Consider the following 23529-nt stretch of genomic DNA (forward strand, 5'->3'; position numbering starts at 1 on the left):
CAAACATATGATGAAATTCTCTTAAAAGATGAAGTTTTAATAATTTTAATGTAACTGAGGATGCTGGGAGGAACGCTTTATCATAATGGGCATTGCAAGATTGCTGATCAAAAGGAATAAACTTAGGGAATACTCCCAAAATAATTGATTCGCCTTCTTGCCAATGGAATTTCATAGAATTAAATTTAATAGGGGTTAAATTTAATAGATATGATGGGAAACTGAAGCAAGAATATATATTGCTGAACTGAAAGTTTTTGTATGGTGTAAGTGGTAAAAGTATCACGTACTGTACAGTTGACAAGCGGAACGGAGACTCACTCCTGATATCACAAGCATCATAAATCAATTCTTAAACACACTAGAAAAAAATAAAAGGCAATATTGCGACGTTACTGAAATGCATGCACTTAACCCCAGGGAAGAAGATTCACATAACCTTCACAGCTTCATAACTGTCAAAAAAAAAAAAAATTGTACCAAGGACTTCATATGCACAAATAGACTAGCTATTCAACCATCAGAATAAAAAATATAGGCAGACATGAAAAAAAAAGTTCAAAATGAGGGCGAATAAAACAAGTACAAGACAGACCCGACGAAACTATATAAAAACAAAAGTTAAGAAAAAAATAAAACCCCGTTAACCATTCTCAAAGGTAATCAAGAGTTTCCAGCTGATATTTAACACTGCATCAGAAATCAATAGGGGTCGCGGATTTGTCATCCATCTGCAAAAGATTTCCAATACCTAACTCTGTTTTCGCGAGCTCCACCTGTTTGTCTTATGACCTCGTTGAAAAACACCCTTAATATTAACATTCAAAACACCTTAGTATGAACATTTAAAACACCTTAATATAACACTGGTCTCTTAAGAATTACAACGAATGTTCTTTGATATTTCAAGTCATGTTTTACAAAGATGCTTAATACATATAAAACCTTAATATTCGAAAAACTTTCTGATCATTAAATACTACAATAAACATTCCACATTCACAAATAACAACAGGAATAAACAAGAAACTTTACCAAGAGTTATATTCATAAATAGGAAACGTCTCTTGAAGCATTCATGTAAGTTACCACAATAACAAGAAGACGAAAATAATTATGAAAGAAAAATAAACGAAAGAAAAATGAACGAAGTAAAAAGCAGACGTTACCCACTGAAAACAATGACCCCTTTTTTATGAAGCCTTTCAAACGGCGAAATAAGGATGTCCTTTATGTCATGTCGGGCGACGCATTAAGGAAAATCTGGGCTGGTTGCGATGCGGTGTCACTGCGGATTACGACAGTCTTAGGGCTTCGGGACGTAGAAGGGGAAGAGGGAGAACAAACAAGAAAAAAACAGAGAGAGAGAGAGAGAAAGAGAGAGAGAGAGAGAGAGAGAGAGAGAGAGAGGAGAGAGATGCGGGGCGGGGGGTGGCGAGTGCTTTACCCCCTAGGCGTAGTCCGACTGGGGGCCCGGGCTGTTTGAGAAATGGATACCAGGAAATAAGCAAAAATTACTTGCACAGAGAGAGAGAGAGAGAGAGAGAGAGAGAGAGAGAGAGAGAGAGAGAGAGAGAGAGAGAGAGAGAGTTGAGCTAAACTAAATAAGTGGAAAGCCTACATAATTTTAAGTTACAGAAAATCAATTTAAAAGGAGAATCTGTTACCAAACTACAGCTTTACCTGTTGTAGGAATGTTAACGTCTAAGTCTATAAAGCAATAAATAAAAGCATTTAATGCAAGTTTAGCACAAATAAGATCTAGTACAAATAAGATCCAAGTTCAACAGGCTTTTTGAACTGTAATCACCAAATTCAAAATAGTCCACAGTAACTTTTCTATATTTTTTTAGTAGTGTCAAAGTACTCTTCACTATCAAGGGGCAACAGACGATGGTACTGTCGTGTCGTTAATCAAAAGCTAAAAAATTTTGTTTATTGTATTCTGATTAACTATTGAGAAATATACAACTTCTTGATAAGTTTCTAACAAAGCTACAATATTTTTACAACTGCATCCATATCCAAAGTGGCATTCAAGATGAAATTGCCATATTTTTAAAAGACAGTGATACTTGAAAAAATAGGCATACCAAATCATTCTAGCCTTTACCTGGTGAACCAACTGAAGGTGTGAGGTGAACCTGAGAGAGAGAGAGAGAGAGAGAGAGAGAGAGAGAGAGAGAGAGAGAGAGAGAGAGAGAACGGTGATGCGATTCATCATATTCGTGACTTTATCTCGGACTGGAGGAAAGACCCTAATTTGTGTACCACGCGTAGAAGTGACTAAGTGTTAAAACAACACATTGCTCACGCACTCTAACTTAACTTGATGCCTCGCCTGATATGCCATCGACAGGGCCAAATTATCTGTTACAACAGAATATTTATGCCTTTTAATACCATGTAATCCGGATACGGTGCAATTAATATACTGAGGAACAGATCGGTCTTTTCACAGTATGCAATGGGTTATTTGTCACTCCTCTTAATTCTCTTATGTTAGGCCTCTACAGATCCTAAAGAACAATTACTCGATCGTTGAGAAAATCTAATTCCTGAAGTTATGAAACAAGAGATTTCGCTACTTCATTCTATGCAGAGTTGCAGTAGATCTGTGAATTAGGGATCCCTTAAAATGAACGGCCTACGACCGTAAATTATGTACCATATTTTTGCCGAAAGGTCTGATAGAACTCTAGAAATGGGTCTAGATTTAACTTTACCCAAATTCCTGGGCCCTGTCTTTTCTAGACGCCGTCAAGTAAGTGAAACGCGGCTAAGACGTTCCGTAGAATGGCAGCCATATCCGAACTATTTAAATCACCTTATAAGCGTTGCATAGTCACGAGTGATATCGCAAAGCATTTAAAATATATTTATCAAACCATCCCGCTATAAAGGAACCTCCGTAACACAAAGCACAAGATATTTAAGAATATTAGCATGCAAGAGCACAAACAACGAAGCAGAGAAAAATGCATAAAAGTAAATTCAGTTGTGAACCAAAGAACGTCGTAAAATCGAGTCTCCACGCACTCACTCATACACACACACACACAAACACGCAGGTCGTAACAAACAACTCATCAAAATAACCAAGGGTAAGGGCGCAAAGGCTACGGTGCCAGAGATTCAATTTCCTAAAAGTCAGACTCTCTCTCTCTCTCTCTCTCTCTCTCTCTCTCTCTCTCGTGAGAGGAAAAAGTTTGTCGCCTTGGCGAGGGGATATTGTTACCCTTATCTGATTTCTCTTGCCTCCTAACCTTACGGTATTCTGATAAGGCGCCTTTCCTTTAGTTAAGCCATGTTGTTTGTTCGCTCCGTGAGAGAGAGAGAGAGAGAGAGAGAGAGAGAGAGAGAGAGAGAGAGAGAGAGAGATTTCATCCTGTTCAAAGAGATTTGCGCCAGCTCTGTTGGCGGAATCCAAAGCCGCGTCGAAGAGGGGACGGGAAACAGATATTCTATCAATTCATAAAACCAATAAAGTGATAACATAAAAAAGTTCTCTTCACAGTGCTATTCCGCTCAAGTATTAGAAAGAATTTCACAAATTTCACAGAATTGGGCTAAATTTAATTACTGTAGGGAAAAATACTAGATAACCATAATTACCATAAAAACCGCCTAGAGTAAACAACTCTAAATATTCACCCATTTTAATGCATTCAGAAAAAAATCACAAAATTTTAAAGTAATTTGTATTTTTCCTAACTATACAAACCTGAGGTCCTTTACGTCAGGAACCGCTTCGCTGAAAGTAATTCCTAATGTCAAGGACCTCAAGGTTTGTATACCGTGTAGGAACAATATAAGACTCTTGTCTTCATTTGAGTTAGGTAAATAAGGTTATGAGAAGAGTAAAGATCACATATTGCTGGCATTATGGCGCGAGTTTAGTCTATAAAAGTAAACTTTTGGGTTAAGTTTCTTCTTCTTCTGTCTGCCTCAGAGTATCTCTGGGCAAATTCAAAGTCAAATTGAGAGAAATCCCAAAATCTTTGTAGGCTGTCGCTGAATCAAAGATAAATGTATAGAAAATAGTGATGGTGAAAGTACAGAATCCACTGTCGCTGTAGGAATGGAATGGAAGAGAGAATTTAGTCCAAAGGCCAAGCGCTTGGGCCTATGAGGTTCATTGAGAGTAGAAAGGTTTGAGAGGAGTAACAGGAGGAAAACCTGGCATTTGCAGGAGAGGGTGGAAAGAAAAATATAAGAAACTGAACGGAGGAACAGTAAAAGGAATGAGAGGGGTTACAGCTGCAAAGAACCTTAAGTAATGCCGACAGTACACCGCACGAGGTACGCTGACCTCGCTAGCCCCCTACGGGATTGTCGCTGTAGGAAACATAGCAGCTATGCCTTACTTAAGGACTCCAACATCAAGGAAAAACAGCGAAAAAAACAATCATCTTGAAAAGCTAATGCCACAAGGGAGGTATAGGCCTATTCTCAGCACGTTGAAACTGCTTATTCTTGGACACAAGACCTCTGTTCTCATAACCGAGACCAAAGGAAAGACCACAGTTCTAACAAAAGGTGTTATTATTGATAGGTAGTATAACTTATTCATAATACCTGTTGTTAGATAAAACAGTTTGAATATTTGCCTTGTCCAAGACCGACCTATTCAACCTTCGATAAATGCAAGGCATCCATTGTTTATTAGCACGACTTGTCCACCTTGTAAGTGGTAAAAGTTATACAGAATCACTTTAATATCACCAGAAACAATACACATTCTTCTTGTTACAGAAAAAGACAAAAACATATTTGCAACTCTTGACTATAACAGCAGCAACAGAGAGGCAAATACGATTTATTTCTAATAAAATGTTACTTAGGAAACGTGAAAATGTAGTGTATAAGTAAACCTCAAAAAAACAAAAACCTACAATGTTACGTATACAATCAAACATACACTGGAAACCACACAATCAATAACACTGAAATAAAAACATATTAAGTCGTGGAGAAATAAAGGAATAATATGAGAAGGTTCCAGACCCCTTTTGATGGGAAGACAAACATTCATGAAGTGGCAAATATGGACTGTGTACCTTTCATCTCTTCGAGATAAAGCACGAACTTTTCCTATGTCAACACAGAGAGAGAGAGAGAGAGAGAGAGAGAGAGAATAGGAAATCGTATGAGGAAAGGCCTTCACAACAGGTAGGCCCATAAAAGGTGGAAGACTCCATAGGGAGCTTCCATAAACCGTCAATATTGTGTTCATCCGTATCTTTTATTAGGGGTAGTTTCCCCCTAAATAGACCTGAGTCACGTGCTCCTACGAGTCACTTACATGTTATAAGCCAACTTTTGCTCTTAAGTAGACAAGACTCCTTTATTTCGGCTCGCGTTCTAAAAATAGATTCAGTAGAGCTTATAAATGGCAATTTGTTCAGTAGTGAACATCCAACAATGAATGTAAATCTTCAAGAAGAATTGAAGAGATTTCAGTGAAGGACTTAAATCATAACAAGAGTACACACGAGACCAAAAGTTACGAATGCTAAGAAATACTGAAATTTCAGTTATCAGTACAACCTTTCAATAGAATTACAAGTAAAAGAAAGCTAGTGAATGTTACGATTTAATAGGATCTAAAGGATCAGTCCAGCTGGTTTTAAGTAAGATCAGGATAAGAAGAGAGATGTCTTCGGAGTGCCATCAAACTCCTCCAAATTGGCCAACCACATTTGCGAGAAAAGAATACGTGGCACTTCGCTGAATCGTCCAGAGTGCCACCTGGCACAGCAAAATGCCTGACGCTGCTTCTTCGTTGCATGGAAGTAGCAGCGCTTGCTGGACGTTGGGTGGTCTGGATCGATCATACCTCCACATGTGGCACCCTTGGCCGCCATTTTGTGATTTGCAGCCAATGGCAACGAACCTCAAGACACCACCCACTGGCGTCTGCAGCTAATTCATTCTTTCGTTGCAGAACTTTGCTGTTAATGAAGTGAGATCCTAAGGTTTTAAAATGAATTCAGGAAATTTTAATTCAGTCAAATGGCAAAGTTGTGAAATAGGAATATGATTCTATGGTTTTAAAACTGAACTAGGTGATTTACTTATTCGGTCATCTGTCAAAATTGTGAATTGTGAATATTTATGACATCCAGAAAGAAAAAAACGTATGAATTCAAAACGACCATGACAGAAAAAGTTAAGATAGTGTTAACACTTTCTAACACCTGTTTCGAATAAATTTCCCCGATTCCTTCTTGAAAGTCAGATTTCTACATTTTTGCTATCTGACTTTAAACAGTTAATTTACAAATGGGGACCCGCCTGATGGACCCATTGGAGCCCATAACCAGGCAAACCTAGACAAACCCAGATGAATATAGTTATTAATAAAAGTGCCAAGGCTAAGGACTCTCTCAATATCAAGTGTTATGTTTACACAATGCGGCTGCCTGCATTCCATGTGTTTCAGTGTTTGTGTTGATGGAGAGAGAGAGAGAGAGAGAGAGAGAGAGAGAGAGAAGAGAGAAATTTTTAAAAGAGTTACGTTAAATTACTTACGTCGCTGCATTTTACATGCATAAAAAACTCCCCCCTCCCGCCAGCGTTTACCCCTAACCCAAAGACGAGATTTTTTTTTTATCATCATTCATTATCCATGATATAAAAAAAATTTAAGCCATACACGGAAGAATTGAGGTATCAGAAATAACACTCTCAAGATAAACAAGACATTACAAACATCGAGTTACGGAAATTGTGGTGATATTAGGCAATGTTAGTTTTATCAGCGACGGCAAAGTAATGTATAACTTACGCTCACATGCCTCTACAAACTAGCTTCTATTAAACACAGCATTCTCGAGATGCTTCAGTGTACTCTCTTCCTTTCCAGATTATCCAGAAAGAGATTAAGTCTTATCCCAACAGTAATCTCAAGTGATCAATTATCCAGACAGTACAAAAAGGAGAGAAATAAAAAGTTCGTTTGCGTTCCATTAGTTACTTGGCTGGGATCCCGGATGATCAGAAGATGGGATCGAGATAATGGAGTTGCCTGGATTCGGTGGGTAACGGGGGGAAAGAGGGTTGAGGGGTTGTGGGGGGGAGAGTGGGGGTGTGTAGTAAAACCCTCACAAAAAAAAAACAGTGAATTCGTCAGGATTCAGTAACAATTATTTCTTTTTATCTTAAATCTCTGTTCCATAAAAACCTATCCATATGCGAATGACCGTTTGGTCTAGAGTTTCAATTACTTCAGTTTTCTTCCAATTTAACCTCGCTAGATTAACAAACGGGCTGGCAAATATATAAAAAAAAGTATGCGTCTTAATGAATAATGTAAGTCAGGTTTAAATTTCTTACTTCCTGAGGGCCGTTGCGTGCGCGCAGTCCCACTTTATCAGCTTCAAGTAAATTAAGAACTAACAAAACTAACTTATGAGAAAAATACAAAAATTACAAAAAAATTTTTTAATTCAAGCGATGAACACTTTACCCATCGCCCTACATTAAGAGGCAGAAAAGAAATGGACGCAAAGACTGCATACGGAACCGTTACCGTAACGACGTAACTGAAACAAACAGAAAGCGACATCAAACTTGACATTCCATTAAAAGCGCGTCAGGCCAAACATTCCGTCGAGGCCGCGCCAACTAGTTCGGCAGATAAGGCGCCATTCGGTTGAACAAGGTCCCTCAAATGTAACTGATAAGGTCCCCTCTTTGTCGCCGAAATGGGCAAGGGGTCGCGCAAGGGGAACAAGATGAAATAATACCAAAAAAAGGGGGGGAAATCCTGGAATGGCTGTCAGCAATATGAAGCGAGCTGTGAAGACTCGACCTTTTTTTCCGCCATGTTTTTCTATTCTTTCTTACTCCGAATTTCCCCCTTGGGGCTTTTGTTTCTCGTTTGATGAGGAGCAGAACGGCGACTCCTAAATGACTGTGTGACCCAGCAGGGATGGATGGAGTCAGAGGGGGCTGGAAATATAATAATAAAACTTTTTCAAGCTTTGTTGCAGCTGACAAGACTTGGAAGGCCAAGAAACTTTATAATAATATAGCGTAACCATTTGAAAATTTATCGTTCAAATTACTCAATTTTTCCCCTTCGCAGGGCGACTACTTTCAATGTTTTTCCTATTTCTGTCAGACTCTGAGAAGCAATTTGTAACGAAAAACAACACGTCACTAAGTACATACGACTCGAGAGCACGTGATACGTGGGTTTGAAGCAATTTTAGCATTATTTCGTAACTTCGAACTATTGTACCCCCTAAAAGAAGAGTTTATATTACCAGAAATAACAAGGATCTTAAAACTATAGAATTAAATTCAATCTTTAAAATATTAAGGTATCTATAATCAGCTTTATTTCGCCAAAATATTATTACAGCATTACTTTCTTTAACTGCAAAATGCACAGCATAACGATGAAAATAACGAAACCCCCCGCATCCCCACTGTATCCCAGAGAGAGAGAGAGAGAGAGAGAGAGAGAGAGAGATTTTTTTTCTGCTTGGCCAACTAGAGGCGTGGCGTTCGACCCGCGGATCATATTTCAAAATCAACACAAGTTGAGTGGTCTGGACTCTTAGCGAGGAGTCTTGAATTCTCACACCCTTCTGATAATTGGATGTTCGAGGGAAAACGGAGAGAGGGAGAGAGAGGGAGGAACAGAAACGCGAGGGAAAAGCTAACGTGTTCCGTGGGAAAGAACTAAAGGAGATATTGTCTTTAGCAGTGAAAATTTTAAGAAGCATATAATGCTTACATGAAACGGAGGGGAGCCGAGATAAAGAAATCAACAGATTTTACTATGATCTTCTTGGTCTAGCAATCAGCCATTTCAAAGAATCTAGTTTAAAATATATTAAGGAGGAAGCTGAGACAACTATGAAATCTGCAATGGAAAAACAAATGCTTCAAAGAGCGTAATTTGATTTAAGAAAAAGAAAAAGGGATATTTTTCTAAAGGAAAACTTTGGCTATCATCAGATTTCACACTACTGGTAAAATCCGACTCATTTCCATATAATTTTTACTAGCAAAGTTAAATGAGAATTAGCGTTCATTTCCAGTTTTTCTCAACATTGCCAAATTTAAGAATATTATTAAGAATATGTCTCAACATAACCAAATATAAGAATATGTCTCAGCATAACCGAATATAAGAATATATCTGAACATAACCAAATATGTCTCAACACAACCAAAAATAAGAATGTCTCAACATAACCAAATATGTCTCGACATAACCAAAATTAAAGATTATCTCAACATAACCAACTATACGAATATGTCTCAACGTAACCAAACACAAGAAAATCTCAATCTCTCCTTATTCAGCATCGGGAGGGAAAGTTTTTCACCCTTTCAACGGAAAGTTGGACGAAAACTACCCGATAATACAAAGCAAGGCAGCAATTCATCAAAACTTTCCAGGTCTCCCCTCCAAAGTTAAACATACCAACGTACTATTGGTAGGCCTCTCTCTCTCTCTCTCTCTCTCTCTCTCTCTCTCTCTCTCTCTCAAACGATCGAGACAGACCTGGAATGTGGTTGGGGCGCATCAGCACGAAACTCTACTGGCGCAATTTCGTCACACTCATTAGCTAAAGTATTGCATCCGTCACCATTATCCATAACGTCTATTTTAGCACGTTCCTTATAGGCCGGCTTTCAAATGAATAAGTCTAAAGATAATACTGTACGAACTCCTAATGAACCATTTTGTTAGTTACTTAATAGCAATGTGAATTTTACAAATATACTGTTCAAAATACTTTAGTACAATATCATAAACAAAACGCACATACATAAACATACGCATACAACACGCACAAACATACTTGTAAACTGCTCTTACGTCCCAAGATTGTAAGAAAGAAATTTGACCTACCTCTCTCTCTCTCTCTCTCTCTCAACAAACAAACAAACATCAAGGGCCAAACCGGACAATAATCGCCGATTAATCGATGCCACCGTGATCTAAACGCAAAGAGAAAGAGGAGGTGAGAGAAAGAGAGAGAGGAGAGGCGTAATGAGAATTAATTATCGGCTGGCCCCAGATGAGAATCGATACTACAAATGAACTGGGGTTACTAATTACCGTTTAAATTAAAGAGAGAGAGAGAGAGAGAGAGAGAGAGAGAGAGAGAGAGAGAGAGAGAGAGAGAGCGTTATTCTCTAAAACAGCAGACGGGTGTAACCCAGAGATGTTTGCGGAAATATAACTGTAGAAACTGAAATAATAGAAGTATCAATCAGTTATTTAAGACGGCTATAAGCTAACTAACATTAACCAATAAATGAAGCCTAAAAGGTGGATCAAATGAGATGAAATTTATAGATTTTAAGGGGCATTAAAAATCCTAAATGGATCTCGGGAAAATAAGTTATGATTATTGCACTGCAATTGCCTGAAGTCTTAAAACATCTGCACTAACTCCAACAAACATCTATAAAACATCTCCACTAATTCCAAAAAACAGCTATGAAACATCTCCACTGACTCCAACAAACATCTATAAAACATCTTCACTAACAGCTATGAAACATCTCCACTGACTCCAACAAACATCTATAAAACATCTCCACTAACTCCAACAAACATCTATAAAACATCTCCACTAACTCCAACAAACATCTATAAAATATCTGCACTTACTCCAACAAACATCTATAAAACATCTCCACTAGCTCCAACAAACATCTATACAATATTTCCACTAACTCCAACAAACATCTATAAAACATCTCCACTAACTCAAACAATCTATAAAACATCTCCACTAACTCAAACAATCTATAAGACATCTCCACTAACTCCAACAAAAATCTATAAAACATCTCCACTAACTCCAACAATGTTATAAAACATCTCCACTAACTCCAACAAACATCTATAAAACATCTCCACTAACTCCAACAAAAATCTATAAAACATCTTCACTAGCTCCAACAAACATCTATAACTTCGAGAATTATTAAGTATTATTAAAAAATAAATTCTAGTTTTTCCTCAGCCACATGTTAACGCCCAACAAATATGAGTACAGAAAAAAAACCTCATAACAGCAATTTTTTATTTGGCGTTGGGGGAACAGAGGGAGTGTCCAGGTATCGTGACGTCTGTGAGAAAGAGTTTCGGTACGGGACACGTGTTCAGTGTAAATAAAAGATTGGCAAAGGCTGGTTCTTCGATAGCCATCACCACCTACCTTCCCCGCTAAACGCAGATCAATACAAATCATAATTGTGCCGAGTTACACACGCACGCATCTCTTAATTGGGATTTTCAGATTTTTTTTTTTGGGTTACTCTATTTTTTTCCCTCCGGAGATTGAATTGGTATTGCTTTTTCTTCGGGCAGATTGAATTTATCGATTTGGAATGTTACTATTATTCTGAAATCTAATAAGCATTATCTATTCTCTTTGATTGTAGCTTTGTAATTTAGCCTTCAATGATTACATACAATCTTCAAGAGTGTGGCATAGGTTGTGGATTGTCAGTTATCCTAATACTGAAATGTCAATCTTAATACGGAATGTTTTAACTTTAAACAGTAACAAACAAAGCCTTTGGAAAAAATATAGCAACAATAAATTCCATATCACTTATAACATACAAAAGCTAACGTGCCGCCTAATTAACCCAACCAAAAATTGGGTATAACTACTCAAAATATACTACGAATAACAACGCACTAAATTTTGATAAAGAAAACTATAAATCTTCAGAAAAAAAACCCAACTCTTTGACGAGATAAGAATCGACGCCTCTCCCACCACATTCGTGATCATCCGCACTTTTTCGAACGCCCGGCGATGAGGCCCGGAGTGTGCAGGTCACGTGATCGCAATCACTTTTTGTCATCATTCTTCCCACAGGATAGATACCTCAGAGTAGGATGGAAACGAATAAAAAAAATACATTTGGGAGAATTTAGTGGGATTAGACATAAACTCGTCCTGAGGATACGTAGCCAATTATTTACAAGTAGTTTTTTTTTTATTATTTTGCCTTTTCGTTATCATATGATCGTTATAAAGTGTTCATTGATTTCAAGTTCAAGAGTAAAAAAGTAAAAAATGCGCCGTATAATGATGTATGAGACTCTCAGCCACGGCCCGGCGGTGGCCTGTGTTGTTGGCACCTATAGCGGTGCCAGACGCACGATCATGGCTAACTTTAACAATTTGGTATGTTTGATGATTGGAGGGTGGATGATCAGCATAGCAATTTGCAGCCCTCTAGCCTCGGTAGTTTTTAAGATCTGAGGGCGGACGGACGGACAAAAGGCCAACTCAATAGTTTTCTTCTACAGAAAAACTAAAAAGGAAATTTTTAAATGTTCTATAATTTCGCCATTAGGTTGAATCATGGATCTGAATTAATATCTAATCCCTGTCGCATGAATTAAGCACGAATCATCTTAGATTCTAGAGTAACTGATGCGCTTCTAAGTACAACACTTGGCAATTTTATATCAGCCTGCATATACAGTAGCTAGCTAATACCAAGGATCATTCCTTATTTGTTGTAGTCTAAAGTTTATGTAGTCTAAAGATATATAAAAATATATGTAACCTAAAGGTATATAAGGATATATGCACTCTAAAGATATATAAAGAGATATGTACTCTAAAGATACATGCAGTCTAAAGATATATGATTTAAATTGCCCTTACAAACAAAGTAACTCAGGCAGGCCATGAATTTCGGATAGGCCTAATGTTCATCCTTCAGGCCTGAACTTCCTGCCCCTGAAATCATTTGATTTTTAAAAATTCCAGGAAATACATTTTCCCTTATTGGCCTTCAGTTCATATTAACAAATCCTTCCCGAATAATTCAACGTTGAACGAATCCTGTCGTTCCTGTTAGCTTGAATTCAGGTGTTTTAATATTCGCGAGGTGCTTTGTTGAACTGAACTGAATACAGAATTTAGGCCAAATGCCAAGCACTGGGGCCTATGAGGCTATTCAGCGCTGAAACGGAAATTGACAGTAAAGGTTTGAAAGGTAACAGGAGGAAAACTCGTAGTTGCACTATGCATCAATTGTTAGGAGAGGGTGGAAAGTAAGATTAATATGAAAGGAGGTACAATAAAAGGAACGAAAAGGGTTGCAGCTAGGGGCCGAAGGCACGCTGCAAAGAACTTTAAATAATGCCTACGGTGCACCGCATGAGGTGGACTGACAGCATTACACCCTACTGGGGAGGTGGTTTGTTGTGTCTAATTACGTTCCAGCCAGTTGCCAGCTCGACCCACTGGGCAGAATACGACTACACCGTCTTTTTATGCCAAGATTTGTCCTGCCAATCTAGGAATCTTCCTCGTGGAAAAATAGCCTAAAAACTTCACATTAGGCTGTCGATTCAACTACTTATTGTATAGTGTTTTTATTTTCATTTTTTCTTCAACCTTTGAAAATGTTGGATTAGTTTAATTTCTTCGTAAATATGAAATTTTATTCACACCCTAAATTCTATAAATTTAATTTTACGTACCGTCTTGAGTTGTGCTTTATATTTTTCCTCACTGTAATTCAAATAACACAGGCCAAAAAAAAAAACAATGCCCATACGATAAAACAAAAAGAACAGGAAGATTATAATAGAGCAAAAGATATAGCACAGAAGGGCGTTGGCATATGGGAGACGTCAAACTGGAACAGAAAAGAATTGAGAAAACAGAGGAAAACAGAGGTTTCAAGAGACGTCGATCGAGATGATGCTGTATGAGAGATAAGATGAGGCCTTTGGAGAACTGAATGCCGCGAGGAAGCAGCTTCAGGAGATGGAATTACGGGAGGAGATGCAATAAAGAGAATAAAGAAGTGTAGGGAAGAGAAATTAATTAAAAATACAAGGGAAAGACCCAATAAGAACGTAAGGTATCATAACGAGTAAAAGGGGACTCCGTCAAGAGAAAGAGAGAGAGGGTGTAATGAAGAAGGGAAAGAAGGCGTGGGGATGAAGATGAGGGAGAAAAGGGAGGTGAATGAAGGACACAAGAGAAGAGAGGGATTTAGGAGAAGAGGATGATGAAGTGACAGGAAGGATGGTGAGGTGTAAGTAAGGCTCCTGGGAGAAAGGAAGATACGGAAGAAGGAAGGAAGAGGTAAAGCAAGGAAGGCGTACGAAAGCGGCGCAGAGAATAGGAGAAATAAAGGAGAAAACAGAACAAAGATTGAATATAGAATTTAGGCCAAACGCCAAGCACTGGGACCTATGAGGTCATTCTGCGCAGAAACGGAAATTGACAGTAAAAGGTTTGAAAGGTGTAACAGGAGGAAAACCTCGCAGTTGCACTACGAATCAATTGTTAAGGAAAGGGTGAGAAGCAAGATGAAAGGCAGAGAATATGAAAGGAGGTACAGTAAAAGAAACGACACGGGTTGCAGCTAGGGGCCGAAGGCACTCTCAAAGAACCTTAAGTAATGCCTACAGGGCACCGCATGAGGTGCACTGACGGTACTACCCCGCTACGGGTGAGAAAAGTTAAGTGGAAAAGAGTGGGTGCAAGCGCTCGCGTAAAGGAGAAAAATTGTTGAAGTGAAGAGGCGGGTGAAAGAGTAAAGAGGAGGGTGAAGAAGAAGGAGTAATGTGCAGGGAATTAAAAGAGAGAAAGAGGGGGAGAGAGAATACGCACCAGAAGGAACAGCTAATGCACCGCTCTGGGCTCTGCTCGCGGATGGAGTCCCATAATGAAGTTATAATGAGCATCCAATTTATCATAAAAGGAAATGAAGGAAAAAAGGTTAAGCCTAAACGAAGCTTCTCTCCTCCCCCACCCCGACCCCAACCAAACCAGCTCTCCCACATATCTCTACTTTTTTCCTCTTTTCGGGTGGGCCAGCCGTGCATGGATAATCTCATGGCTGTAGTTTAATGAATTCAGTATTTATCCATTTTTCATTATTTGTTGCATGGGTATGGAATTATATAAGAAATAATAAAGATCGTCATGTCGATTTCTATATAAATCAGTTCTAACTTTGTACACATTTTGATAACCAGTCAACGTAAATTAAGTGGGGTATCGCTGTTAGATTACTTTAAAGGACAATGCTTACTTTTGCGTACATGATCCAAGATGATCCCTATAAACTACTGAAATGACATTTGACTGTTTCATTGCTTGTGTCTGTTCTCAACTAACGAAACTAGTTTCAAGAAAAATGAATCAAGTCTTTGAACTTAAAAAGATACACCATTTTAAAAACAAATCTAATGGCGAAATCACAGAACGTTTGGAAATTTTCCTTTTTAGTTTTCTGTAAAAGAAAACTGTTGAGATGGCTTTTTGTTTGTCCGTCCGCACTTTTTTCGGCCCGCACTTTTTATCTGTCCGCACTTTTTCTGTCCGCTCTCAGATCTAAAAACTACTGGGGCTACAGGGCTGCAAACTGGAAGTTGATCATCCACCCTCCAACCGTCAAACATACCTAATTGCAGCCCTCTAGCCTCAGTAGTTATTTTATATAAAGTTAAAGCTAGCCATGATCGTGCGTCTGGCCAACAACACAGGCCACCACCGACCCGTGGGTGAAAATTTCATAGGCCAAGGCTGAGAGGTTCATGAGTCGTGCCAGGGAGTTTCATACAGCATTATACGCTGTACAGAAAACTCAATTGCTCCGAAGAAACTCGGGCGCATTTTTTGTTTAAATTTGTATTCATTTCTCAGTTAATTTCACTTTCGGGGAAACAAGAGTACACAGAGAAACAAGAGCGCGTACACAAACACAAACAAACACACGTACACGTACACGTACACACACACACTGGCCTTTTTCATCAACGTCCAAGTCCCTCTCCTCACCTCTGGTCATAACCTCGCTTCTGTAAGCAATGTAATTTTCATTTATGATGAGTGTAGCGAAAAGCCTAACCTGAGCTAGCATAAAACGAGTCCGTTCCCCCTCTCCCACTTTCCTTTCTCTCTCTCTCTCTCTCTCTCTCTCTCTCTCTCTCTCTCTCTCTCTCTCTCTCTCTCTCTCTCTCTCTCTCTCAGCTTGACTTCTGACTCAACCTAGCATCACTGATATGGGGAAAATGGAGTGGTATTAATAATGGAGTGGTATTAATAACGGACATAAGATGTTGGAAAAAATCGTCATAACATTGCTCAAGACAGGTTAAGGAAAAAGTAAAGGAGAGAGAGAGAGAGAGAGAGAGAGAGAGAGAGAGAGAGAGAGAGAGAGAGGCAGGAGAGAGAGAGAGAGAGAGAGAGAGAGAGAGAGAGAGAGAGAGAGAGAGAGAGAGAGAGAGAGAGAGAGAGAGGCTTGGAAAGTTTCGGTTCAGGAGCTTAACCGAATATTACTCTTTGCCACCCAGGGATTAACGACTGAGGTCGGGGGAAATAGATAATAAATGTACAGAGGGAAAGGAAAATGGCGAATCAGGATCAAACAGAAAATACCTTGTAAATAAAGTAACGATATTAAGTTCTATTACAATATTTAAAATTATGAAGGCTTCAGTTTTCGTGGGAACGCTGGTTGATAAAAACATTGGCTAATTACCCTGTAGAATTTATGTTAATTACCTTGTAGAATTTAAGAATGGTCGATATGACCACCTACTGATATTGCAATTTCGAAAAAAAAAACACTAAAAATATTGATGTTGTGCTTTACGGTGTAATTGAAAGGAATACTTGCTTTTTTTTTAATACCCTTTATAGAACTCCCAGTACGATTCAACTTGCCAAGTATCGAGGAACGCAAAATTCCTGTGAAACATTTCTGTTTTCGAGTAATCAGAACCTACATATATTTCTTACAAATCGAAAGCCAACCATTTTGAAATAATTACCCCTTACAGTGACTAAACTCCAACTCATTATAAAAAAAAACTTTAGTGAAACTTCAAGCAAACATGAGTAACACATCGTTAACCACACGTCATTTTAGCGTTATGTCATAATTCAAGGAATGTATAACAAGTGTCAATTCTTTACGAGAACGGAAGCCGTGATCATATCTCGCAGAAGAGGGGGTCGGAAAGAGAATGATTCGATAACATAAAAGTGATTTTAATGTCATATAAACCACGATACTTCGACTTTTTACGAGTCAGTGCTTTATGTCTTTTGCACTCTCTCTCTCTCTCTCTCTCTCTCTCTCTCTCTCTCTCTCTCTCTCTCTCTCTCTCTCTAAACACACCTATCCATCCCTCTATTACAATGTCAGAGTAACTGGGCGAATATCAGGCATTTTGTTCGAAAAGTATCAATCCCAGTTTACCTAAAAGATGACTAAAATACTTTAGCAAAATAAAAGTTATTCCCTCATCCCAATTCGGATGACACGTCAGATTCAGAAATATATTTCACTCACAAACTGACAAAACCCTCACAATACTCTAAAGCTACCACAAGGTAAAACCCCCAAAGTGCAGAAAGTCATTTCCAAATCCATCTTTTCCATCGATAAATGGACGGAGGTTAAATCTCGATAAACCAGATTTACCCAATTCGTAAAAGACTCGAACCCAAACCATATATTTTTAAGATCTTAAAAGTAATTACAGACTGCATAAAGAAAATGACTAACCTACGTCAACAGCGCAATTTGAATCTATTCAGTCGAGACAGTTTTACCAAAACAAAGGACAAACGGGCTATCGTCAAGCCGAAATGAGACCGGTTTGGTGACGTATGAGTGGCGAGGGTAAATCAGAGAATACCGGAAGGGACAGAGACGAAATTAGGGATAGCGGTTCGAGAGCCTGGATGGGGGATGGGGATGGGGATGGGGATAAGGGATGGGGATGGGGGTGGGGATTAGTAATCACTCCGGAAGAGGGAAGGGAGGCTGGGTGTTGGGTTGAGTGTCATGTGTACCCTCATCAGGTTCAAGGTCAGGCTAGGTCCCGCTCGCAAAGTGTGATTGATGCTACGATTTATGAGGCTGGAAATTACTAAAATATGAAGATGTACGGCATTTAAACACTAAGCAACTATATCGTGTACGAGATTTACGATCCGTGGTTTAATTATTGCGATTTTCAGGTGTAAATATCACTGTCAATACATGTAGCATTACCTGAATTTCAGTGACAATGATTAAATCACCTAAACTTTTAAAAAAATGCATTTTCGATGACGCAAAGGGAATTCATCATTAGGCTCAAGCGAGTGAAATAATGTGTGCAAACCCCGTAGACTTCATCCATCATTTCATACTGATAAACTATCAGGAGTAGCATGCCATTTAATGTTTAGATAATAAGCACATGATTACAAGATTAAAATGATAAGGATATGATTCTAGTTACTAACTTCCGGTACTTAAGAGGCTTACTGAGGTTTCTTTCATTTTGATTTACTGATGGTCTGTTAAAGTTCAATACCTGTCCCAGTCTACAAACTTATGAATGTTACAATGCTTCGAATTAATGTTCCATTACACCTAGGCTTCGCTTTGGAAAAAAAATTGATTCCTAAACGTCTTAAATATGCAAAATCTATTTTGACATTGTGCGTATTAATTTCATTCATTTGCAGTCGTTCATTCGTTTTAGACTAGGCCAGCCTCGTGCTGGCACGGGCTCTTGTTTAGGACAGCCCATAATTTTCAGTCCAACAGTTAATTGGCAAAATGAACTCATATAATAAGCTTAAGGAAAAGAAAATAAATTTAATAGATAACCCTGCTCCAGGAATATCTCAAGTGATAAGAGTTGTGATATTCAGACAAATTTACAGGAAAGCTTACACCGAATAGGTGCAAACATTCAGCCTAACAAAAAACATTTTTCTTAAAGACGGAACCAAGCACATTTCAAGTCTTGTCTTTAAACACAACGAGCAAATCCCTTAGAGTTTTTCTCCATTTCAGTCTAAAGTTAAACATCCACGAGCAAACATCTAAGCACATATCGTCCAACAGTTTGACATTTGCAAGGTGTTTTGTTTAAGATGAAGAGGTAAAACTGCTCAGAATTGGAAAAACATGACAAAAAAAAAAGTTTTGTTACAATATGAACGAAAAGTTTTCGTAAACTTCAGCATTTGTCATGAGAACAAAATTCAAACAGATACTAAAGAAATTGCTATTAAAACCAAGAATGCCAGTGCACTGGTTCCTAAACCCTTAGAACCATCGACTCATACATAAATCCACCTATACGAAATACTTTCCAAACCAATCGACACGAACGAGAGCAGACACTGGGAACAGTAAGCCATGGAAGCCCCATAAAGCAGGATCCCACATAAAGGATGAGGAATGGTGACCCTCTATTCAAAGTCTGGTTCCATGGCACCATACCGGACATCCCATTCACATCGTGTGGGGCTTGTTTTGCTACTCGGCCGAGTCCCCCAGAGGAAATGGGCGTTGGTTATCCTCTCTCTGCAATGACAACATTCATGCTGTGGTCACACCCTCTGTGACAGGTTGTGTATAGGGTTATTTCTTCAATGTTCTGTTCGTCGGCATGTTTCTACAAACGTCTGAATTGAAGCATAATTTATATAAAAAAAATACTTTTAGAAACGTGGTTTAATGGTTTTCTAAGCCACGGGATTAAAACAGCACTTTTCGGGACTGTATTTAACCATGACATGATGATATTGTTACCGTCGAGATTAGTCGTGAAACTGTACTGAAAACTGGTGTGTTTATCCCGTAGGTTATGCATCATTTCCTGCCTTCAATTATACCATTAACTGCAAAATTGAAATCGACTTACTACCTACATTAAATAAATTACCATTCTGAATTTACTGTTTATGGTGTTTAGTCTTAAAAATTAAGATAAAACATGCTCTCTTGGCTTTGTAAATTACATGGGAATGCACAATCAAAACAGACATCTATTAGCGTTTTTTAGTTGATTGAGAAATCTAATTTTATGATTAATGTTCAGTCCTTGATCAATCTATTTATGCGAACTAGGATACCCTGGCACTTGTATGATTATAATCATGGGTAAAGCTACAGCCACTTCCAAAATATATTATTCCCAGATCGCCCTCTACGGTGTTATTCTACCAATTATTTTTTTTTGTTTTGTTTACAGAATTCATTGAGATATAAATCTTGAATAAACCATATGGGTATCTCAGTGACATACAGGAATCTAGTATACAATAAAAAAAAAGCACTCCCATTTTACGTATTATTTATGCATTTGCACCAATTTTCTCAGCCGAGACGGCTTAACAACACATTTCCAAACGCCATTTCCTCTCTCTAACCGAAGCTAAAATCTGTGCCAGTCTTTGTATCAATACGCAGTCTATATTGAAAATTTTTGTTAGGATTGTATCTCGTAACTTTCACTTTTCATTGATCTGTTCACCGACCAAACAGAAAAGAGCATTTTCTTCCGATTTGGTGGAGAGAACACGCATTACCAATTGCACTCTCAAATCCCTCGGCGTGAGCCCGGAGACACGTATTGGCAGGGAGATTACAGATATAATCACGTTAAACGGATTACACTTTCAATTCAAAAAAGAGAGAAGAATTTAAGGCTTCTTTAAGTTGGATTCAGTCATGCTTATGATCGATCTGCTGCCTTCATTTCATTTCTTCACGACCAGTTGAACAAAGAAATCTAAAATTTTCCCCATATATATTTTCCCATATATTATACTTAACCACGCACTAGTATTTTATCCCAGTAAATTCTGGCAATACTAACAGATTGGCACTGGTGACCAGCTCGTCGAGGGACTTCAAAACAAAACCTGACCTTTCTCAAAATTCCTTTGCCGTCAGCGCATCTGAGCCATATCCACGTGACCATATTGATTCAGAATATTCACGTACAAAGGTATTTGGCAAAGGCTGATTATCACTCCTTTGTACTTAATAACAAAAATGTAATTTTTTACACAAGTGCACAAAATAAATACTCGCCCTTCCCGTTCAAGAACTCGACAAGAGAGAATTTGCGACGCAAGTCAAGGGCGGTCAGCCATGATGGTTGTGCTAACTCCTCCACTCTTCAGCACATACTGCCTTCATTTCGCAATTAATTAATGCTGTATCCTTTGGATTTTCATGCCCATTATTTCTTATGAGCTATGCAGGTAATCCTGACCACTAATCTTTTACGAAAAGGACAAAAATGGACGACCTACTTACCACCGTTCTCCATAAACTTTAAGGCCAGGTACCCCGCCATGACAGACCAATCAGGGCTGCCAACAGAACTTTCACGTAGGTGGAGAGAAGGTCAGATTAAATCTTCGATTTATTTGTTGACTTTAAAAAAGTCATCGAAGAGACACACAACACACACACAAAGTTAACACCTATGTGGGCGTTTTGTCTGCTTGCCTTAAAATTCACCCGATTTCCCGACTTCGCTTTTCTTCAAAAAAGGTCGGGAGCTGAAATGCACGAGAAATATACCTTAGATTGGTAAATGGAAACTGCTATTTACCCATTTCTTAAAATATGTAATTTGACAACAGCACTGACAAAGAGCAAGGAAAATAAAAAATCATCATCCACTGACTATTCCACGAACACGTCAGAAAACAAAAGAACGCACAGGTTCCGACATTTTCTGAAAGCACCTTGCGTAGCCGGGGTCCTACTTTCTCATCCGAATAACTTCCAGCCTCGTCTAAATGACTTTAAAGATTAATTGTCCGATAACTAAAATAACCAAAATCTCGTTAAGAAAGCCGCCATTACATTAAAATGCTAAAATTCTCTATACATTCATAGGATTGAACTGTTCAGCACCGGTGGTTCCGTGTTCATTAGCCATGCAAGATGAAAACGCATCAGGCAAATCTATTTGTTATGACAACACACTGTTAATCAGCTTGAATTTCCGGAAAGACAGCATGCCACCCCTATCTACGAAATGCCACAAAAATCACCGTACACAGTCGAGCGACGGGCCAAGAGGAATGGGCCCTCGTTGAGCGCAACTTCCCACCAACCTCCGCACCGTAGACTGCGCACAGCTCTACTGATTCCGCCGATTCGCCGAACGAGCTGTAACAGGGGCTGTGTGTGTATCTCTCTCTCTCTCTCTCTCTCTCTCTCTCTCTCTCTCTCTCTCTCTCTCTCTCTCTCCGGTGGCTCCACCTTAGCCACGGTGAGATTCGAGAAAAAAAAGGAATACTGATCTTATATTATGTATTCATTTCACAAGTAGGGTACCTGTCCGTCTAGACCTGACAAGTTTTTTGGAAGGTAAAATTTTATTGCTTGAAGTATTCGGCAAATGAAGTAATACTCTCAGTAAGCCTCGAGTTACATTATCAGAGAAGACTGCAAGAAATAGCGGTTTCATAATTTTGATAAGAAAAGAATAGTAGGGGTTCATTTCGTTTTTACATTATGAACATCAATGCAATGAGGAAACATATTGGAGTCTTTATCAACAAGGCCTAGAACCAAAACACAAGGCTGTTAGATGACTTTCGTCATATATTCGTCTGAACCTATACCCTTCCAAATATGCTTCTTTCAATGTCTTTTAAGATTTACCTTATTATAAATGGAGCATCTGAACCACGACCACCCAAAAACAATGTAAAAACAATGCCTATGCAATAAAATGGATACTGATAAAAAAATTTAATTGACTCGAATGTCTTGTCAGTCAGGCCCTGAAAACTATTAGGTTCTTATGAACAAGCAAGCATTCAAACATCAAGAACGTGGGAATGGATCTAACATCATAAATGGAATAATTTTTGAATCCGTGGCGAATATTGTTTATTTCTGTCCACGACTCGCTTGTTCATTTTTGTCCACGACTCTCTTGTTCATTCCGTTGCAATCTTGTTCATTTCATCCATCGCAATCTTGTTCATTCCTGTCCATGACAGTCCTGTTCATTTCTGTCCATGACAGTCCTGTTCATTTCTGTCCATGACTCTCTTGTTCATTCCTGTCCATGACTCTCTTGTTCATTCCTGTCTATGACTCTCTTGTTCACTCCTGTCTATGACTCTCTTGTTCATTCCTGTCCATGACTCTCTTGTTCATTCCTGTCCATGACTCTCTTGTTCATTCCTGTCCATGACACTCTTGTTCATTCCTGTCCATGTCAATCATGACAATCTTACTCATTTCGTCCATTGCAATCTTGTCCATTTCATCCATGACAGTCCTGTTCATGTCTGTCCATGACACTCTTGTTCATCTCTGTCCATGTCAATCACGACAATCTTACTCATTTCGTCCACTGCAATCTTGTTCATTTCTGTCCATGACAGTCCTGTTCATTTCTGTCCATAACAACCTTGTTCATTTCTGTCCATTGCAATCTTGTTCATTTCGTCCACAGAATAAAAACATTAGATAGAATGCGTATTTTAGCATGAAGCTCGTAGCTCTGGCAAGAAAAGAATTAAAAAAAAATAGGCATGAGCGTCTTTAGTTCAACATCAATCTGCAACTGCTTTAGAGTACAGTCAAAAGTTTCCCTCGTTTCTTAGATGCTGCAGACACATGCTTATCAGGCATACGTCATCACCTTCCTCTCATGATCAAGTTTTTGTTACTTATATTACTCCCGCCTTACAGAGATCCCTGGAAACTGAAGCCCTTCCT

General features: G+C 38.6%; 1 protein-coding gene across 4 annotated transcripts in view; it reads right to left on the bottom strand.

Moving 5' to 3' along the window:
* Window positions 1-21952, bottom strand: part of LOC136825692 (transient receptor potential channel pyrexia-like) — a 41232-nt gene extending 19280 nt beyond the window's left edge. Inside the window, exons 1-2 of one of the 4 annotated variants that reach the window (XM_067082432.1) lie at window positions 21848-21952; window positions 21094-21341 (exon numbers count right to left, since the gene is read on the bottom strand). In XM_067082432.1, coding sequence (XP_066938533.1) covers window positions 21094-21133 — 40 coding nt within the window. In that variant the 5' untranslated portion in view covers window positions 21134-21341; window positions 21848-21952. Of the gene's footprint in view, window positions 1-21093; window positions 21342-21842 lie in introns of all 4 variants that reach the window. The other 3 variants (XM_067082433.1, XM_067082435.1, XM_067082434.1) reach the window with 3 other exon arrangements.
* Window positions 21953-23529: the final 1577 nt, after the last annotated feature.

Source organism: Macrobrachium rosenbergii, chromosome 39, assembly GCF_040412425.1.
Source record: "Macrobrachium rosenbergii isolate ZJJX-2024 chromosome 39, ASM4041242v1, whole genome shotgun sequence".
NCBI lineage: Eukaryota > Metazoa > Arthropoda > Malacostraca > Decapoda > Palaemonidae > Macrobrachium > Macrobrachium rosenbergii.